This window comes from Sinocyclocheilus rhinocerous, unplaced genomic scaffold (genome assembly GCF_001515625.1).
Source record: "Sinocyclocheilus rhinocerous isolate Xijiao unplaced genomic scaffold, SAMN03320098_v1.1 scaffold1982, whole genome shotgun sequence".
Classification (NCBI taxonomy): domain Eukaryota; kingdom Metazoa; phylum Chordata; class Actinopteri; order Cypriniformes; family Cyprinidae; genus Sinocyclocheilus; species Sinocyclocheilus rhinocerous.
In genome coordinates, this window is record NW_015651555.1 from 498,994 (window position 1) to 518,164 (window position 19,171).

General features: G+C 40.3%; 2 protein-coding genes across 4 annotated transcripts in view; both read left to right on the forward strand.

Moving 5' to 3' along the window:
- The window catches only part of LOC107713107 (myosin-9-like), a 22,935-nt gene extending 7,939 nt beyond the window's left edge, over positions 1-14,996 (forward strand). The window contains 36 exon segments of the mRNA XM_016518538.1: positions 337-357; positions 798-890; positions 977-1,040; positions 1,169-1,267; positions 1,664-1,807; positions 2,063-2,158; positions 2,288-2,559; positions 2,669-2,842; positions 2,955-3,128; positions 3,456-3,570; positions 3,882-4,072; positions 4,163-4,284; positions 4,709-4,778; positions 4,902-5,062; positions 5,306-5,414; positions 5,499-5,630; positions 5,719-5,925; positions 6,037-6,174; positions 7,772-7,895; positions 8,137-8,308; positions 8,588-8,800; positions 9,017-9,161; positions 9,516-9,722; positions 9,827-9,931; positions 10,116-10,268; positions 10,371-10,619; positions 10,786-10,998; positions 11,256-11,468; positions 11,583-11,744; positions 11,920-12,048; positions 12,177-12,265; positions 12,412-12,535; positions 12,637-12,845; positions 13,095-13,203; positions 13,494-13,666; positions 13,825-14,996. Of these exon segments, the coding sequence (XP_016374024.1) occupies positions 337-357; positions 798-890; positions 977-1,040; positions 1,169-1,267; positions 1,664-1,807; positions 2,063-2,158; positions 2,288-2,559; positions 2,669-2,842; positions 2,955-3,128; positions 3,456-3,570; positions 3,882-4,072; positions 4,163-4,284; positions 4,709-4,778; positions 4,902-5,062; positions 5,306-5,414; positions 5,499-5,630; positions 5,719-5,925; positions 6,037-6,174; positions 7,772-7,895; positions 8,137-8,308; positions 8,588-8,800; positions 9,017-9,161; positions 9,516-9,722; positions 9,827-9,931; positions 10,116-10,268; positions 10,371-10,619; positions 10,786-10,998; positions 11,256-11,468; positions 11,583-11,744; positions 11,920-12,048; positions 12,177-12,265; positions 12,412-12,535; positions 12,637-12,845; positions 13,095-13,203; positions 13,494-13,666; positions 13,825-13,933 (5,280 nt within the window). The 3' untranslated portion in view covers positions 13,934-14,996.
- A 1,157-nt stretch (positions 14,997-16,153) lies between these two features.
- The window catches only part of LOC107713108 (solute carrier family 25 member 38-B), a 12,350-nt gene continuing 9,332 nt past the window's right edge, over positions 16,154-19,171 (forward strand). The window contains exons 1-3 of one of the 3 annotated variants that reach the window (XM_016518541.1): positions 16,154-16,257; positions 16,789-16,897; positions 17,029-17,156. In XM_016518541.1, coding sequence (XP_016374027.1) covers positions 17,142-17,156 — 15 coding nt within the window. In that variant the 5' untranslated portion in view covers positions 16,154-16,257; positions 16,789-16,897; positions 17,029-17,141. The other 2 variants (XM_016518540.1, XM_016518539.1) reach the window with 2 other exon arrangements.

Sequence of the window (19,171 nt, forward strand, 5' to 3'; positions counted from 1 at the left end):
ATACTTCGTAGTAGACATCCTTAACTCCTTTCTGCTGTCTGTTGTTCTGTTGTCGGTGTTTCATTTTCTGAATATGGCACTTATCACATGCTGTGTGGTATCGGCGTTTGGTATCGGAGCATTTTAACGAGTACGAGTACAGGAGCTCAGTAACGGACTCTATACCGATACCAGTATCGGTGCATCCCTATTGATAATACTCTAAACGCTTTAAAAAAACAACAACAACACTACAAGCTTCCCATTGTCGAACGTTGTGCCGTACGGTTAAGCATGTTTGAGTCCCCCTTCATTTTGTACCCATATTTTGAGAATTTCTTTCTTTTTCTCCTCCAGAGCAGTGTCACCCTGTCACATGTGAGTTATGACTCCCTCATTCCTTTCTCTGTCCAACCACACCATACATCAAATTTATTTTTTTATTTTTTTGGCCCCACTTTCCTGGTCATGTAGACCATGGTTGTCTACAAGCTTAAATGTATACGTTATGTTGCAAAGTCTTCTAACAGCTTCAGCTAATGCAAATTCTAACACTGGTGTGGAACAAAGTTTAATGCACGAATGGTTTTTAGCATTATAAATGTAGTTAAAGAATGTCCTCAACTGCAAAAATGGGCATCAGTTTTCAGCCTCAAGCAAAACTTTAATTTGCAAATAGGTGATCTGGGTCTACTGTGTATTGATGGATTGGGAACTTTGTTTCAGGATGTAGTCTTTTTCACTAATCGCTAACAGTTAATGTAATTTTAACTTTTAATGCACTCTTCATTCCATCTAATCAATTCTTTGTCTGCCAGGGGGAGTTGGAGAAACAGTTGCTCCAGGCTAACCCAATTCTGGAGGCCTTTGGCAATGCCAAGACTGTAAAAAACGATAATTCTTCTCGATTCGTAAGTGTGCACAGAAATCCACTTGACTCCTCTTAAAAGGTCCCACTAAGTGTTGACATGAATCAATATGAGCTCTTCATTCACAGGGCAAGTTTATCAGGATAAACTTTGATGTCAATGGTTACATCGTTGGAGCCAACATTGAAACTTGTATCCTTTATTGACTGAACCATCATTTGAGAAACTAAATTATTAACAAGCTAACAAGTTATGTTTCATTGTTCTCATGCAGAATGTATTCAGCTTATTCTGTTAATCCCCTAACAAGCATTTGTCAGATCTGTTAGAGAAGTCTCGTGCGATCAGACAGGCCAAAGATGAACGGACCTTCCATGTTTTTTATTACCTGCTATCAGGAGCAGGAGACAAATTGCGTGGTGAGAACCATTTCATACCATAAACAAAGTCACACATGCAGTGTGTATATATATATACATGTATGTGTTTTCTATATATATATACACTAGTCAGCATTTGAAGTGGATCAAAAAAGTTAATCCAAGTTGTCCTAACACAAGAATGCATTTTGGTTTTAGGACAACTTTGATGAAAGGTTTTGATTCGCTTCAAATGTTGACTAGTGTTTTTTTTGTTTTGTTTTTTTTTGGAAGGAACATAAATGAATCTTCTCTTAATGTGAGACTGTGTTGTGAATGTACACCAAGTTTGAATATACACCAAGAACTTTAATACTGAATACCCAAGAAACCATGTAGTATACTCTAGAACTAATCTCTATGAAAAGTTTATAAAGTTTATTTTCCACTCTACAGCGGAGCTGTGCCTAGAAGACTACAACAAGTACCGCTTCCTGTTAAATGGAAATGTAACTATCCCCGGACAACAGGATAAAGAATTGTTTGCTGAAACCATAGATGCCTTCAGGATTATGGGCATCCCTGAGGAGGAGCAGACAGGTATAGAGACTCAAACAAGACACTATTTCATTTGTAGTTCTTCTGCAGTGTGTTTAATCGCCTAAAGGTGTGACGTCTTTCATGAATCAGGGAAAAGTTTGCCAGTTTCTCATGATGGACTCTGTTGAACCATACAATGTAGTTATTGTGTTATATTGACTGAATTTGAAGTTTGGTGTGTATCTTTCTGAGGGTTGATGTGTTGGTTATTACCTTGTCTGAGGAAATGTAATGTGTTTGGTTATCATGTCCCAGGTCTTTTGAAGGTGGTTTCTGCTGTACTGCAGCTGGGAAACATGAGTTTTAAAAAGGAACGCAGCTCTGACCAAGCCTCCATGCCCGATGACACAGGTTTAAATTTCTTCATTAACATGCACTCCAAATTAGTCCCAGTTTGGTTTTATTCTTTCATGTTATACTCTTGTTTATTCTAGTGTGAAATCTTTTGAGTTCTCAATGTCCATTTTTTTCATTTATCAGCGGCCCAGAAGGTGTGCCACCTCTTGGGCATGAACGTGACCGATTTCACACGTGCCATTCTCATGCCACGCATCAAAGTGGGTCGTGATTACGTTCAGAAGGCTCAGACTCAAGAGCAGGCTGAGTTTGCGGTGGAGGCTTTGGCCAAAGCCATGTATGAGAGACTGTTTCGCTGGTTGGTTATGCGCATCAACAAAGCTTTAGACAAGACCAAGCGTCAGGGAGCTTCTTTCATTGGAATCCTGGATATCGCTGGATTTGAGATCTTTGAGGTGTGAAAGGGTTGTGGAAAATAATTTAAATTTTCCAGATGTTTTATTTTGTGAGCGTCTTCATTCTAATGGACCATTTTGGTTTAAAATGTGCTTTCTTTCTCTGTAGCTGAACTCTTTTGAGCAGCTCTGCATCAACTACACCAACGAGAAGCTTCAGCAGCTGTTCAACCACACCATGTTCATCCTGGAGCAGGAGGAGTACCAGCGTGAAGGCATCGAATGGAGCTTCATCGACTTCGGCCTCGACCTGCAGCCCTGTATTGAACTCATTGAGAAGCCTGTAGGTTTATCCTTTCCTCTTCAAACTTTGTAGAATACTTTTCTAGTCTCAAACCCTCCTTCGTTCCTTGATTTTCCTTTCTTTTTTTTCCCCTTGATTCCCCCTTCCTCAGACTGGTCCTCCAGGAATCCTGGCTCTGTTGGATGAGGAGTGCTGGTTTCCCAAAGCCACAGACAAATCCTTTGTGGAGAAAGTCGTTCAGGAATTGGGCAACAACTCAAAATTCCAGAAACCCAAGAAGCTCAAAGATGATGCTGACTTCTGTATCATTCACTATGCTGGCAAAGTAAGAGCCATTATGGGTCTTAAACACTATTTGAACAAGATTAGTTTCTCATATGTTTGTAAAGTAATTGATACTGTAGAGGTCTGTATCATGAAGTCACACTGGATCGGCAATGTCTGTGGAAATTGCTGAGGTGGGCAAGTGAACGCATCACAACGTTATAATGTTCAGTATGAAAAATACATTTTGACATTTACATGCTCTAGAACATTACATTTCCCTCACCTCCCCGTATAAAACTAAAAGCAAATGGGGCTTAAGAGTAGATGCCTAATTGGATGTTATTTTTTAAGTGTATCATGTATGTGTCTGTCCGGTCTTCCACAGGTTGATTACAAGGCAAATGAATGGCTAATGAAAAACATGGACCCTCTGAATGACAATGTAGCTACTCTACTCAACCAATCATCGGACAAGTTTGTGTCTGAGCTCTGGAAGGATGGTATGTGACTTTATGGAAAGATGATTAACCAGAGTGATTTTAATGGTTTGTAATTTGAGTATGATTTCAGATGTCACTAATGTCTAACAAGTTTTGACGACAATCCACCTGCTACATTGAGCTTTTGTTTGTCAGGCTTTTAGGTCGTCATAGAGAAAAGTGAGTTTGGTTCTGCCAGTGTGTAATATGCAGGTGGTCTGCTACTGTTCATCCTGGACACTAAAAGACTCCACAGATAAACATGAAAACTTGTCTTAACTCTTATACTGGTTTCCTGCATAATGGGTGTTGTTTTTCATTGCTTTCATCAGTGGACAGAATTGTGGGATTGGATAAAGTGGCCGGAATGGCTGAATCCTTGCATGGAGCCGTCAAGACTCGTAAAGGAATGTTCCGTACAGTAGGACAACTGTACAAGGAGCAGCTGACAAATCTGATGACCACTCTCAGAAACACCAACCCTAACTTTGTCCGATGCATCATCCCCAATCATGAGAAGAAGGTATGAAGAGAAAAGTCTTCAAAACATTTGTACAGCCTGATGGCTCATGTTCCTTTTGAGGCAATTTAAGTCATTGCTTTTCTCCTTTAGGCTGGTAAATTGGCACACCATCTGGTTCTAGATCAACTAAGGTGTAATGGCGTTCTAGAAGGAATTCGGATCTGTAGACAAGGGTTCCCCAACCGCATCGTCTTCCAGGAGTTCAGACAAAGGTATTTGGATTTTCATGAATGCCAAGTATTCGGTCTGCTTATATACCATGTAGCAGGAAATATAATTGCTTCAGTTTTACTATTTAGTATCTATAGACTTAAACATTTTATTGTACAATTCCGGTTTTAATGCAAGTAGAAAACTTTATGAAGTATGCTCACTTCAGGGACTTGTTTAGTAAGATTTTTACTAGTAATGATTTTGGATTCATGCGTTAATTTAAAAAAAATCTTGTATAATTTTAACTGCTGTATTTTTGTTTGCTTGATTTTTATTTTGTGTTTGTAGTATTCCAATTCAGTTTTTGCCATGAAGATAGCCTTAGACGCTGACATGTCAAAAAAAAAAAAAGAACTACTACTACTGTATAGACTACTGAAATTATCATAGTCTCTCATTTATTCTCCCCTAATATAATTTCAGATATGAGATCCTCACACCAAATGCCATCCCCAAGGGCTTTATGGATGGAAAGCAGGCCTGTGTCCTCATGGTAGGAGTTAATGCACACTGTTATGTAACTCCTCAGCTTTGACAATTGATACTTTTTATTGAAAACTTAAGTTGTCGATCGCATATAATTTTGTTTCTCTCTCTCTCTCTCTCTCTCTCTCAGATCAAAGCCCTGGAGCTGGATTCTAACTTGTACCGTATAGGTCAGAGTAAAGTGTTCTTCAGGGCTGGAGTTCTTGCCCACCTGGAAGAGGAGAGAGATCTGAAGATCACTGATGTCATTATCACTTTCCAAGCCTGGTGTAGAGGCTATGTCGCTAGGAGGTAGATATTTTTAAATATTTAATTTAGTAAAAATCACTTTTCCATGACACTACAGCTAGGACAGACTGAAGTGTTAAAAATGACTTTAGCTTTTAGGGATGCACCGATATTAAAATTCTGGCCGATACTGATAAGCTGCCAACTTTATAAGTGATTTTGAAATGTCTTGGACAACAGATGTCTGTAAGGTGTTAATTGAACCGTACTCTTTGACAATGACAAATTGGGGTTTGATTTACGTAGAGCATTTGCCAAGAGGCAGCAGCAGCTGACAGCCATGAGGGTGATCCAGAGGAACTGTGCAGCCTACTTGAAACTCCGGAATTGGCATTGGTGGAGACTCTTTACCAAGGTACACATCCAGATTCATAAACCTGTATGTTTATTAGATCAATAAGAGATCTAAAAACAGTGTCCACTTTTTTTCTCTTTTCAGGTGAAGCCTTTGCTGCAGGTGACCAGACAGGAAGAGGAAATGGTCGCTAAAGAAGAAGAGTTGGTTAAGATGAAGGAGAGACAGCAGCAGGCTGAAGACCAGCTGAAAGAGTTTGAGGCCAAACAACAGCAGGTATATATGGTGGTGGTGTTTCTTCTACTTCAAGATGGTTTATTCTTTCTTGGTGTCCATAACCTTGTCAGATTTTTCCCTATTAAAGTTAAACACCGAGAAGATGGCACTGCAGGAGCAGTTGCAGGCAGAGACGGAGCTGTGTCAAGAGGCTGAAGAGATGAGGGGACGTCTTGCTGCACGCCAGCAGGAGCTGGAGGAGATCCTGCATGACCTGGAGTCCCGCTTGGAAGAAGAGGAGGAGAGAGTCTCGCAGTTTCAGACTGAGAGGAAGAAAATGCAACAGAACATCACGGTGAGACAGCAAGTTTGATAAAATGGTTTGCATTTGGGAGATCAGTGCTTTAGAGCTTCATATTGAAAATACTCTTTACTTGTAATTTAAAAACCTAAAATCCTTTCCCAGGATCTGGAGCAACAACTGGATGAGGAGGAAGCAGCCAGACAGAAGCTGCAGTTGGAGAAAGTCACCATGGATGCTAAGCTGAAGAAGATTGAGGAAGAAATTATGGTTCTTGATGACCAAAACACCAAACTTAACAAGGTCTAACAAAAATGTTATGCTTTTAGATACATCAATGAAGTAGTTTCAATTCACAATTCAGTAATTGGGGGTGGGAAAGGAATTTAACAGAATCCGAATTGGCTTTATTTGCTAAGTGTGTGGGGGGGTTGAGGGGAAAGTTGAATCTTCACTGTGCTGAAACCTTTTTTTTTTATTTTTTTTTTTTACTTTTCACTTTTCAGAGTGGCTTCTCTTATCTCCCTATTCGGTGTGTTTTTGGTCTGTTTGTACAGGCCCCTTGGCCTGGCGAAACTGTTTGAGTTTTGCACTGAACCAAGGTTTGTCATTGTTAAATGTTAAATAAGTCCTGATTGGAACACTCATGTCCTCACAGAAACTGATGTAGGAGGTGACTGTGTCAGTGAGCTCATCCATATCAGTGGCTGCAGCCTCAAAAACACTCCAATCAGTGCAGTCGAAGCAGGCTTGTAAGTCCTGCTCTGCTTCGTTAGTCCATCTCTTTACAGTTCTCACTACAGGCTCAGCAGATTTAAGTTTCTGCCTGGAGGCTGGTAGAAGTTAAACCAAACAGTGATCAGAGAGTCCCAGAGCTGCTCAGGGGACAGAGTGGTATGCATCCTTTAAAACAGTGTAGCAGTGGTCCAGTATATTGCTGTCTCTTGTGGGGCATGTGATGTGCTGTCTGTATTTAGGCAGTTCACGGGTGAGATTAGCTTTATCAAAATCACAGAGAATTACAATAAAAGAGTCTGGGTAACGCCGCTCTGTGTGTGATCTGATCAGCCAGCTCTTCTAGCAATGTATGCACTCACCAGAATGAGGAAAACTCCCGCAGCAAATAAAAAGGCTTGCAGTTAATAAAGAAAGCTTCCAAATTTGGGCAGCACATCTTTAAAACTGTCACGTCTGTACACCAGCATTCACTGATATAAAAACATGATCCACCGCCTCTCGTTTTCCCAGATTACTCTGCGTTTTATTTGCTAGGGAGCAGAGATTCACCAGATGAATGCTCTGAAGCGGAGTCCTAAAGTACACTGTCGGAATTTCACGAGTGCACCAGCGTGCTTCCCTCATTTGCGTCGCTTGGAGCGCTTGTATAGGATCGCAGCTCCTCTGACTATAATGTCCAGTAAAAGTCTCAATGCCCAAAAGTTGGCAAAAAGTTATTTGGTGTGCTATTTCTGATGTCTAGGAGTTCATCCCTAGTAAAGCTGATTGAGAAAGTTACTAAAAACAGGACAAACAAAAATGGTACGAGTACCAAGGAGCTACAAACTGAGGCAGCCATGCGTGGTGCCATCTTGTTCAAATATGTCAAAAAACCTGCCTCTTGATTCCACCATATGATTCTGGACCCGGACAGTTTGACTAATGCTACACAAAACAAATGTTGTAGTAGTATTTAACTACCACTACAATAACTTTCCCCAAAAAATGCATTTTAAGTGAGTGACTTTTCTGAATAAGAACCAATTCTCGATTTCCAACCAGAATATAAAGTCTGCCATCTCTTCAACCCACCTACAGGGACTGCACAAGGTGCCCGTTTATCTGCTGCACAAACTATTTAGTGCTTATCCTGATAGTTGTGTGTGGGTATCTGTGCTTGCAGGAGAAAAAGCAGCTAGAGGAGAGAATTTCTGAGTACACCACTAACCTGGCTGAAGAGGAAGAGAAATCCAAGAGTTTGCAGAAACTCAAGAACAAACATGAAGCTATGATTACAGACCTGGAGGGTAAGTGTTTTCAGGACCTTTTATAAAAAAAAAATAAAAAAAAAAAGAGCGTTTTTACAAAATTATTTAAAGTCAACCCAAGAATGCTGATTGGAAAAAAAAAAAAAAACTCTATTTGCAACATGAGTTATGTTGCAGTGTTCTCTTTTCTCCATCTCTGTACAGCTTTGCTTCTCTTTTTCCAGTTTTTATATTCTCTTTGACACGTTAAATGACCACTCACTCTCCTTTATGCTCTCAGATCGTTTAAGGAAGGAAGAGAAGCAGAGGCAAGAGTTGGAGAAGAGCAGGCGGAAGTTGGAGGGTGACTCGACAGAGTTGCATGATCAGATTGCAGAGCTGCAGGCTCAGATAGCAGAGCTCCGTGCCCAACTGGCCAAGAAAGAGGAAGAACTCCAGGCTGCACTAGCAAGGTGAGAAACTTATAACAAAAAATCAGGGGTTACTGGAGAATTAGGATTGAACTTTAATTTCATCTGTCCATCACTTCCACTTTTGTCATTTAACACTTTCCCTTAGTAACATATATTTTTAATTTCTAACTAAATTTGTGCTTGGTTTTTATTGTATTTGTGATATTTGCATTTTATAATTTAATTTTTGCCATAAAAATAGCCCCATATGCTTACATGGCATTACATAAAATTATACTACTAGCTACATTTTTTTTTCTTTCTTTTTTTTCACTGTAGGATTGAGGAGGAAGCTGCGCTTAAGAACACTGCCCAGAAGAACATTCGTGAGTTGGAGGCCCAGATCTCAGAGCTGCAGGAAGATCTGGAGCTGGAGAAAGCTGCTCGTGCTAAAGCGGAGAAACACCGCAGGGACCTGGGAGAGGAGCTGGAGGCTCTGAAGACCGAACTTGAGGACACACTGGACTCTACTGCTGCTCAGCAGGAACTCAGGTCAGCCATGACGAAAACTGACTGGGCTAGTGAAGACCTGACTTGAGATTTTGCTTTATCAAATAATCTGAACTTTTGTGTTTAATTTATGACTGGTAATTACAGTTGAATTATCTGTGATTTGTAATTCCACAACGGTAGCATGCCATTCTTATGGGAAAAAGAAGGTACTGCACTATCCTATATCAGCTTCAAGATTATTCTTTCTATCTGAAGGACAAAGAGAGAGACTGAAGTGGCTCAGCTGAAGAAGACTCTGGAAGATGAGGCTCGTTCACATGAACAGATGCTAGCTGAAGTGCGACAGAAACACAACCAGGCCTTTGAGGAGATCAATGAACAGGTTGAGCAGGCCAAAAGGGTGAGACCATGTGCCTCCTAAACCACAACGGCTGTTAATGATGCTGCTTTGAAAATTAGGAAATGGAAATCCTGCCAAAAGTTTACTTATATTTTTTTTATTTTTTTTATTTTTTTTTTTTTTAGTGCCGATCCTTTGAGTGTTTCTTGATTAAAAAGGTGGCGCTATGATTGAAATATATGGCAATGTTGGATAATGTATGTATTTAGCACTCCTAGCACTTTTTAGGAAAATATTTGTATTTAACCAGTTCATTTTAAGGTAGTGTTTCTGAGAAGTGTACATTTTCTTTCCATCCACAAAAGCAAACTGTGCAGAAAAATGCTGACTAACTTTCACTGTTGGATCCCTCAGAGTAAAGCATCTGTGGACAAAGCTAAACAGGCTCTGGAGAGTGAACGCAGTGAACTTCAGATCGAACTTCAGTCATTGTCACAAGGTAAAAACGAATCAGAGCACCGCAGGAAGAAAGCAGAATCGCAGCTCCAGGAGTTCCAGGTCAAACATGGAGAGAGTGAGAGACAGAAACAGGAACTGGCCGATAAAGTGTCAAAGATGCAGGTATTGAAACTAAAAGGATCTTGTAGAGATACTTGGATAATTGCACATTTTAGTGGAAATTCGTGCCTGATTGAAAAATCCTATTATTTTGTGTCAATGTTTAGGTGGAGCTTGAAGCTGTTCAAGGTACCCTGAGCAAAGTGGAGAGCAAATCCGTCAAAGCTGCAAAAGATTGTTCTACTGTTGAATCTCAACTTAAAGACACACAGGTACAACTTGGTCATGCACTATTGTGCACTTATCATTAGAGGTTGCTGAGTGACCTGAGTGTCCCGCTTGCCCTAACATCAATGGTGGACTTTCAAATATCTGATTGTGTTTTACCAGTGTTGCTGATAATAATAAAACTTTATTCTGTTTTGAAAAAAAGTTATATATTTTCTCTGTGGTTAGGCGTTACTGGAGGAGGAGACCAGGCAGAAGCTTGCACTCTCCACTCGTGTTCGGCAACTGGAGGATGAACAGAACAACATGAAAGAAATGCTGGAGGAGGAAGAGGAGGGCAAGAAAAATTTTGAAAAGCAGCTGCACACTGCTCAAGCTCAGGTGTGTGCGCCATTGAGTCTGTGGACCCATTCTCCTGGATGATGATGCTGGTCTAGGAGCAGTTTGTGTTTGAGAACTGTTTTTATTGTTTTTGCTTCTCAGTTGGCAGATATGAAGAAAAAGGTAGAGCAAGAGGCCCAGAACCTGGAAAGCATGGAGGACGGGAAAAAGAAATTGCAGAGGGAGGTGGAAAGCTTCATGCAGCAGTTGGAAGAAAGGAATGCTGGGTACGATAAACTGGAGAAGACCAAGACACGTCTACAGAGAGAGCTAGATGATGTCCTGGTAGACCAGGCTCATCTGCGTCAGACCGTTCAGGAGCTGGAACGCAAACAGAAGAAGTTTGACCAGGTAGAGAACTGAGTTTGTCTGTAAATGGAGCAGAAATGTATTTTCTATTAATGGAAAAGAAATGGATATTTTGAATGCTACTTCTCTGGGTGTTTTTTTGACAATGTTTAATCACTTTCACAGTCTTGCAGTCTTTTTAAGTGATAAAATACCTCAATTTGTGCAGATGCTGGCGGAGGAGAAGAACATCTCTCAGAAGTACGCTGAGGAGAGGGATCGTGCTGAGGCAGAGGCCCGCGAGAAAGAGACCAGAGCCCTGACTCTGACTCGAGAGTTGGAGGCCATTACTGACTTGAAGGACTAACTGGAGCGGGTTAATAAGCAGCTCAAAACCGAGATGGAGGATCTGATGTCATCCAAGGATGGCGCTGGCAAGAGTGTATGTGAAACTGAAGCATTACATGTCTAACATGTATTTTAAGACAACAGCTCTGTTCCAAAACCTAATAAGCTGCCAAACTAGACCGCAATTGTCTTAACAACATGCTAACAGTTTTGGAACCGAGCTAATAGAGTCTTTACCAAAACCTCTGTTAATTTGAATTCTAAAGATGTCAGTTTGCTAAAAATGGCAGTCATGGTTTCTTCTTACCCCTTGTCTTAGTTGTGCGCAATCTTTTGCTCTTTTCTTTTAAGGTACATGAGCTTGAGCGGGCGAAGCGAGGAATGGAACAGCAGTTATTGGAAATGAAGACTCAGCTGGAAGAGCTGGAGGATGAACTGCAGCTCACAGAAGATGCCAAACTGCGCCTAGAGGTCAACATGCAGGCCATGAAGGCTCAGTTTGAGAGAGACCTTCAGAGCAGAGATGAACAGGGTGAGGAGAAACGGAAACAGCTAGTCAAACAGGTATGTGCTCACCTGCCTGACCTCTTCAGTCAGTATTAATCCATGAGATGCTGATGCATGTTGAGAAACTGCGAGATAATACACATCTACTGATATTATGCTTTAATATGTCAGGTGCGTGAGATGGAGATGGAGCTTGAGGATGAGAGGAAACAGCGGGCTCAGGCCGTATCTGTGCGCAAGAAGCTTGAGCTGGATCTGTCGGAGTTGGCTGCTCAGATCGACAATGCCAACAAGGCTCGAGATGAGGCCCTCAGACAGCTCAAGAAACTACAGGTATTCACATACACGTTCTGCATGAGCATGGGCATCACTTTTGTATTAAAGTGGTGGGGACATTTCTGGTTTCAGGAACCAGAAATCAGATCTGTACTTTTGCATGTGGAATAAAATAAAATAGAGCACATGCTGTAACCATGGTATCCGTGTCATTTCCTCTCTTGCTTTGCAGGCCCAGATGAAAGATCAGATGAGAGAGTTTGAGGATCTGCGTCTGTCCAGAGATGAGGCTCTTAACCAGGCCAAAGAAAACGAGCGCAAGATCAAGAGCATGGAGGCTGAGATCATGCAGCTGCATGAGGTTTGTCTTGTTGGATCAGAATTGTGCTGCAGCTAGGGTCAATTTAATTGTTTGTTAGTTTAGAAGAATAGGATTCTTTATAAAAGAGTATGCATGTGGAAAACGTTTCCCGTTTTTTGTCTCTGTAGGATCTGGCTGCTGCTGACAGGGCAAAGAGACAAATCCAACAAGAACGAGATGAACTGCAGGATGAGATCAATAGCCAGAATGCCAAGAAGTGAGTTACCTGCTGTCATTGTGATGTATTGTCTGGTAGCGTATCCTGCACCAGACAGTTAGTCCTAGAAAATCGAAGTGTATTTGGTATCTCACAGTGTTGGGGGGGTTTAAATAGTGGGGTTTTTTTCTTCCCACCTCTGTCAGCTCACTGAGCAGCGATGAGAGGAGGAGACTGGAGGCACGTATTGCTCAGCTTGAGGAGGAACTTGAGGAGGAACATCTCAATGTGGAACTGGTCAATGATCGACTGAAGAAAGCGACACTGCAGGTAGAGTACAGAGAGCGTCATGAGATGACAGCTGAGATTTGGGAACACTTCAAATGGTGTTCATCATGATTCTCTGTGGCTTTATTTTGGTTTAACGTCAGGCTGAGCAGGTTACAGTGGAGTTGTCTGCAGAGCGTGGTAATAGCCAGCGTCTGGAGGGTTTGCGCTCTCAGCTGGACCGCCAGAACAAGGACCTAAAGCAGAAGCTTCAGGATTTAGAGGCAACTGTGAAGAGCAAGTACAAGTCCACTATTGCTGCTCTGGAGGCCAAGATCCCACAGCTCGAAGAGCAGTTGGATATTGAGATGAAGTGAGTGATGATGGATGGTTTGTTATTGGCAGCAACTTTCAAACCCACACAGATACCGGCATAATATTCAGATATCATTATGGACTTGCACAGCATAATTGCGCCTCAAATCCCCCAATAGCATTTCAGTTGTCAGCTTGTGTTGTAAGGTCTTTATTTTATAGTATTTTAACATGATGCAGCTTTCCTCAGTGACTGTCAGTGATTTACTTTGCGTCTCTAAACCAAACTTAATTTACTTCTTGTCAGGGAGAGGCAGCAGTCCACTAAACAGGTGCGGCGTATGGAGAAGAAACTCAAAGAGATCTTACTGCAGGTTGACGATGAGAGACGCAATGCAGAACAATTCAAAAATGAGGTAGGTTGTGGAATTAACTTATAATACAGTAAGCTTGTTCAAACTACTGCAAAGCCAAGGCAGAGTCTTAATTTGATCTTTATACATTCTCAATCAAAGGTGATTTGATCCACTTGTACCTCCTACAGCTCATTTAAATTCAAGGCCTCTTTTGTTGCTGTCTTTATTACTAGTTAATGTTCCTATTTAATAGTCACAAAGTTTTACTCTTAATGGTGGACAGCTGAAATGTAAGTATCGTTATAACTCCGTATTTTGAATGCCATTAATGAAATCTTCCTCTTTGTCAGACTGAGAAGCTGAACACTCGTATGAAGCAGTTGAAGGGGCAGCTAGAGGAGACTGAGGAGGAAGCGGCTCGAGCTAACGCCTCCCGCAGGAAGCTGCAGAGAGAGCTGGAAGATGCCACAGAGTCTGCTAATCTTATGAACCGAGAGGTCAGCACCCTAAAGAACAAACTCAGGTGCGTACTCTGCAGCTTTGTTATAGTCATGGCACTGTATCATTCCTCAAACGTCGGTTTTAAAATGAGAAATTACTGACAAATCGGTCTGAAACACTTGTTTAAATTTGTATGCCACATGTTAAGTGTTTTATTTAACTTATGTTTGTCTTCTTCAGGCGGGGAGATTTCACTGTCAACGTACGTCGTACAGCTGGACGCTCGGGTGTGGATAGTGATGAGGAGAACAGTCTGAAAAGTGATGGGTCAGAGCCAACTCCTGAGTAAATTTCAGCGTATCAAAGCTGAGCCTATGGGTATTACAGATGAGGATCTATTATTTGCCACCAAGCTTGTCGTTTAAATGAAATTTGTATGCTTTGAGGGCAACTGTATCCTTAATCAAAATCTCAAATATGTCAAAATCTGCTTTAAAACATTGAACATTTTCAGTGTTTTAAAGCAGATTTTGAGCCAAACAATTATTCAAGCCATAACTTTGCGTCCAAGATAAACAAAAAATAAAAGATGATTTGGGATGAAGAAAAATCTTTCATTTTGCCACTTCTCAAACTTTCTTTCCAGTAAAACTGAAACCGTTCATTTGGCGTAATTAGTCTTGCCCTGTTGATAACTGCCTTGCAATGCATTTGAATAAATATTGGCTATTTATATTTTACATGGAAGACAAAGTATTCATCCATTTTCAAAGTAAATTAAAATTGAAATTTTTATAATGGATAATGGGAAGAAATTTCCTTATTCAATAATAAATGATCCAGGATTTGCAGGAATATTACCCATCAGCCAAAGAGATTAATCTTAGTTTTTTTTTGTTTCAAGAGCACTTCAGCACCAATTAAGCCTTTTTCCTAATAGATTCACTGGCACCTTTCCACCTCTTCTACTCTGTTTTTAAAATTAAGACTCTTTGCCTTAATTACATAAAATATTAATGTTTTTGAGAGTTCTCAGGATTTGTATACCACGTATTACTGCAAACTAAGTTGTTTTTTCTTGATGTTTTTGAAGTTCAAACTTTAGGTGGTGGGGTGTGTAAAAGTTTTCATTTGTACTCAACCTTTTATTTTTTGTATTCAATTTTAAATGTTTGCTAAAATGATTAATCTGTCATACAGTATTTGTCTGCATAATACATTATACTATATATTTTTCCTGCTGTATGTTTCTAACCCTCCATTTGGAGAATCTTGATAGGCCTATAAATTGTCAAACTTCAGTGCAATGGCAGTGGACTGACTGTATTTGGAACAATTGAAAAGATATTTTCCTCTCACTTTTAATGTCACATACTGTTTCAGTGCATCTGATTAAAGCTTTGTTTTTTTTTGTACCCTCAATTTTACCTCTAATTCTTCCAAACACAGCAGTATTTCATTATAGACAAGATTTTCTTAATGAATAAAGTGATCAACTGGTCAAAGATCTGTGCTGATAACTGAAAGACTGTAGATTAAAATTCTATAAAGGCACATTCATAAAATATTTGTAATAAAATGGTTGCAGTGCTTCCCACAGGTTTGAAATATACTTGCAGTGGTAGCCAGGTGGAAAATCCTCCTATTACTACCCGCAGCACAAAAATGGTCAGTACTACATGTGACAAATATTGTGATTCTTAACCATTTTTATTTATTGAAATTAATTTCAATTACATAGGCTACTATTACTTTTAATTACATACTCATATTATGTGTTGTGTTGTAAATTATGCAAAATACAGCATTTAAATGGTAGAGTTCTCCTTGCTTTGTCATATAGTCTCTCAGTGAATGGGACACAGATTTTACTGATACTAGTAAAATCTATATATTGAATAATATGTCAAATAATGTTCTTTGACTGTTCTTCCTGTGGGAAAGCATCCCAGCCGGAAGTTACAATAGTTTACTATGAATTAAATGGAAATTAAATTAAATTACAATTTTATTTGTGTAACCAAAATACCAATAATGCCCAGGAAAAAAAACACTTAACGTGTGACTTTTAATTATAAACAAGCCCGAAATACACCGGGACTCTTATTTTGAAATGTCTATACTATTGCAGGCTGAACCTTCAGATGAGAGATAAAATATGCATTCGTACCACCGTCTGAAACGTATATAAAGGTCATAAAGTAGACATTGTCATAATTCGTCAACTCGAGTTCATAAGCAATCACTTGGCATAAATATGCGCTATTTATTGATTGAGAATCACTCTGAAGCAGTCTGAAGCGCTGTTGCTCAATAGTGTCTAGAACGCGCAACAGCGCCGCCTTATGACACTACAACGAGCACTAATAGACTAAAAGACTCCTCAATCAAATGACCAATACCAGTAATACAGTCCAGTCTCTATTAATATGTCTTGGAGGCAATTCAAAAATACGTAAATTTTATTTTCGAAAGAATGCCCAATTTATCACAAGAGATGACAGCAGTGTTAAATAAATTCCGTGTTTGGGAAGACATTTACCTCAGAGCTCCAGTGGGGGGCATCAAGCCTCGCGCATCAAGTGTCTCTCCCCCGAGCACGTGTAACCGGCACCGCTGGAATAATCGAGCTGAAACCGGTTCTTGCCCGTTGTTCTGCAGACTACGCATCTAGTAGGTTACGCGAACAGCGCACAACTTTCTCGCGCAAGCGTAACTCCAAACTCACTGCTCACGGTGTCCGCGCAGGAATGTGGTGTTGAAAACTCTTGTGTAACGAACGCCTGCTGTTTCACCGCCAATTTAGTTTACGTTACATTGTTTGCCTGAAACTATTTTTTTTGGAGATACTGGAAAACGGAACAACTGTATGTAAGGTAAAGTGTATGGCTTGTGATGGAGTGAGAGGTGACTGTTAGCATTACCGGCTAACTGACAGAAATCAGCTGACGTGTATTGCACCACCTTATTTCCAATGTGTTTATTGTCAGTTTTGTATTTTACTGAGAAAACAATATCAGTTGTTAGCCGTTGTAGGATATTTGAAGTAACGTTATGCCGGGCCAGAGAAATTAGCATTAGCTTTTACTAAGATCTGCTTTAGTAGTTTGTTTTTATTTGACATTTAATTATGTGGTATGCTGCAGATTTCTACGTTTATGTAATATTTTAATAATTAAATGGTGGTTTCTGTGTTTAAATTAGTCGGCTCCGTATGTACTGTTGACAGCTGTGCGTAAAGTGACAGAAAGAGCGAGAATCATGATGAAGATCAGTCCTCATTCACTCTTCCTCTTCGGTCCTTAAGAGACAGGTACGTTAAACATTAAATATATCCTAAATCTCTCTCTCTCTCTCTCTCTCTCTCTCTCTCTCTCTCTCGTGTTATGGTAGCAGTGCTTACTTAATCAGGTTGGGTATTAAATTAATTTCTCCCTCATACAGTCTGGAATCAAAGCTTTGACGTCTCAGACATCACAACGGCCATAGAACAGATAAAAGGGAGGGAGTTGAGCTCTTCCTCTGTGCAAGCTTCATCATCATCCTCTCCATCTGCAATGGAGGTTGCCCTGGTGAGTTGGTGCTAACGATGTGTGCTTTAATGTAGATTTGTTTTACTGAAGTTAAACATGAAATGTTGAATAACTTGAAGGTGAATATATTAGAATAGCCTGAGATTGAGCTACTTAACCTGACTGGCTATTAAAAAGCCAGTGTCACGCTTTTCTGATATATTCTGCAATGCTGATTGATTACTAAACATGAACATCAGCTTGAATTTGTGACATTCTTTTGGGAAGAGAATCGTGGTTGTCCAATATAACACATAATGTCAAGACATAATAAAATTCACTGATACTCAAAGAAACATACACAAAGTTGCTGAAATTAAATGAGCACTTATTTTACACAATATCAACTCAGAATTCACTAAAATATTTGAAAACATGAATGTGCATGTTCCATTAAGAATGTTGTATATTTTAACTGATGCAAAAACTTCTACATGTGTTTACTGACCAATCAGTCATAGTCACCGGCTGATGCTGATTGTCTCAAAAGGGCCAAATACCTGCAGAATTATTGTTTTGACCGACATTTCAGTCTTTCACTAGTAGAGAAAAGCAATTATATCTTATTATTTTTTATTTCTTATTTGTATTGGAAGGCTGAGGGAGTGTGTATGTTTTGGTGACACTGTTTTTCTCAGCACAAAACCTTTTTTATGTGCAAAAGGCATATAACGATCCGAAAGTCATTTTCTTTGTTGTGCTTCCCGGCTGAACCTATGTTGGAATAATTTGATATAGGCTATGCATCCAATGTATGACCCACATTTCCTCTGTCACATCCACACATGCACACACACATATACATATGCCTTCAGCAACTGCATGACTCACACTGTTCTGAAAGCACTTGATTTGGAACACAAACGGGGGGACTGAAACCACGGATGTGCGTTTAGGTGCGATAAGGAGTGCGGAAAACCAGTGCCGAGATCGGCAAGCACGGAAGCTTGTGGATTAAGCTGTTGAATCTCCTGCTGTTGGGTGGGAGGGGGTTAAAGAGAGATTTGTGGGCATTGTGTTTGAGAGGAGAGAGATGGGGGCTTACTCTGTCATGTGCTGTTAGCGGCAGCAGATAGAGTGAGTGAGAGAGAGAGATGCAAGAGAAAAAGGACCCTCAGCCCAAATCTGCCAGCAGCCTGGGAAAGGTAGGGCAGATTAGTCAGTGGCTCACTGTATGTTTCTCTAGTGTGTGTTTTTGTGTGTTTCTGCGCAGTTGTGTGTGCGTCTGCCCATCACTTGTGTCTTGCTGTTTTCATGCTTCTAAATGAATCTCAGCACTCCGGGGAGCCTGTCGGCATTGCTCGAGTCTTGATGTGCATGTCAGTGTGCGTGTGATGTTGCTGACGGTGTCAGTGTGTGCCTGTGCATCTGTGTTGGGTGTGATTCTCTATTATGGTCAGTTTTGAAGTGCGTTCATGTGTACGTGTGGTCATGCACAAACAATATATTACTTTTTTTATTTGCATAAATGTACATTGCATAAATGTATTGTAAGGTTTGGTGTCCATGCAGGGCTCTAAATGTTGGATGGATATTCAGTGCGTGAGAATATCCTTTTATCTGGGGTGTCAGTTTTGGTCACTGTGGTGTTTTTAGTGCTCTTGCAGTAGATGGTGACTGTTGTGTTGAGAAAATTAAGGCTTTTGTTTTTGTACCCAAGCCTGTTAAAGGGGGCATAACTTGGAAAACAGAATTATTCTGCTCTTATGAAATAAAACTTTTACAGTGCAGAGCTCCCTTCATAGTCCACCCAGAATGTTAAAGGGGTCATATGATGCTGCTAAAAAGAACATTATTTGGTGTAATGAAATGTGTTTATGTGGTTTAAGGTTAAAAAACACACATTATTTTCCACATAATGTACATTATTGTTGCTCCTCTATGCCCCGCCTTTCTGAAACGTGTCGATTTTTACAAAGCTCATCGGTCTGAAAAAGCGAGGTGTGCTGTGATTGGCCAGCTATCCAGTGCATTGTGATTGGCCGAATACCTCAAGCGTGTGACGGAAACGTTAC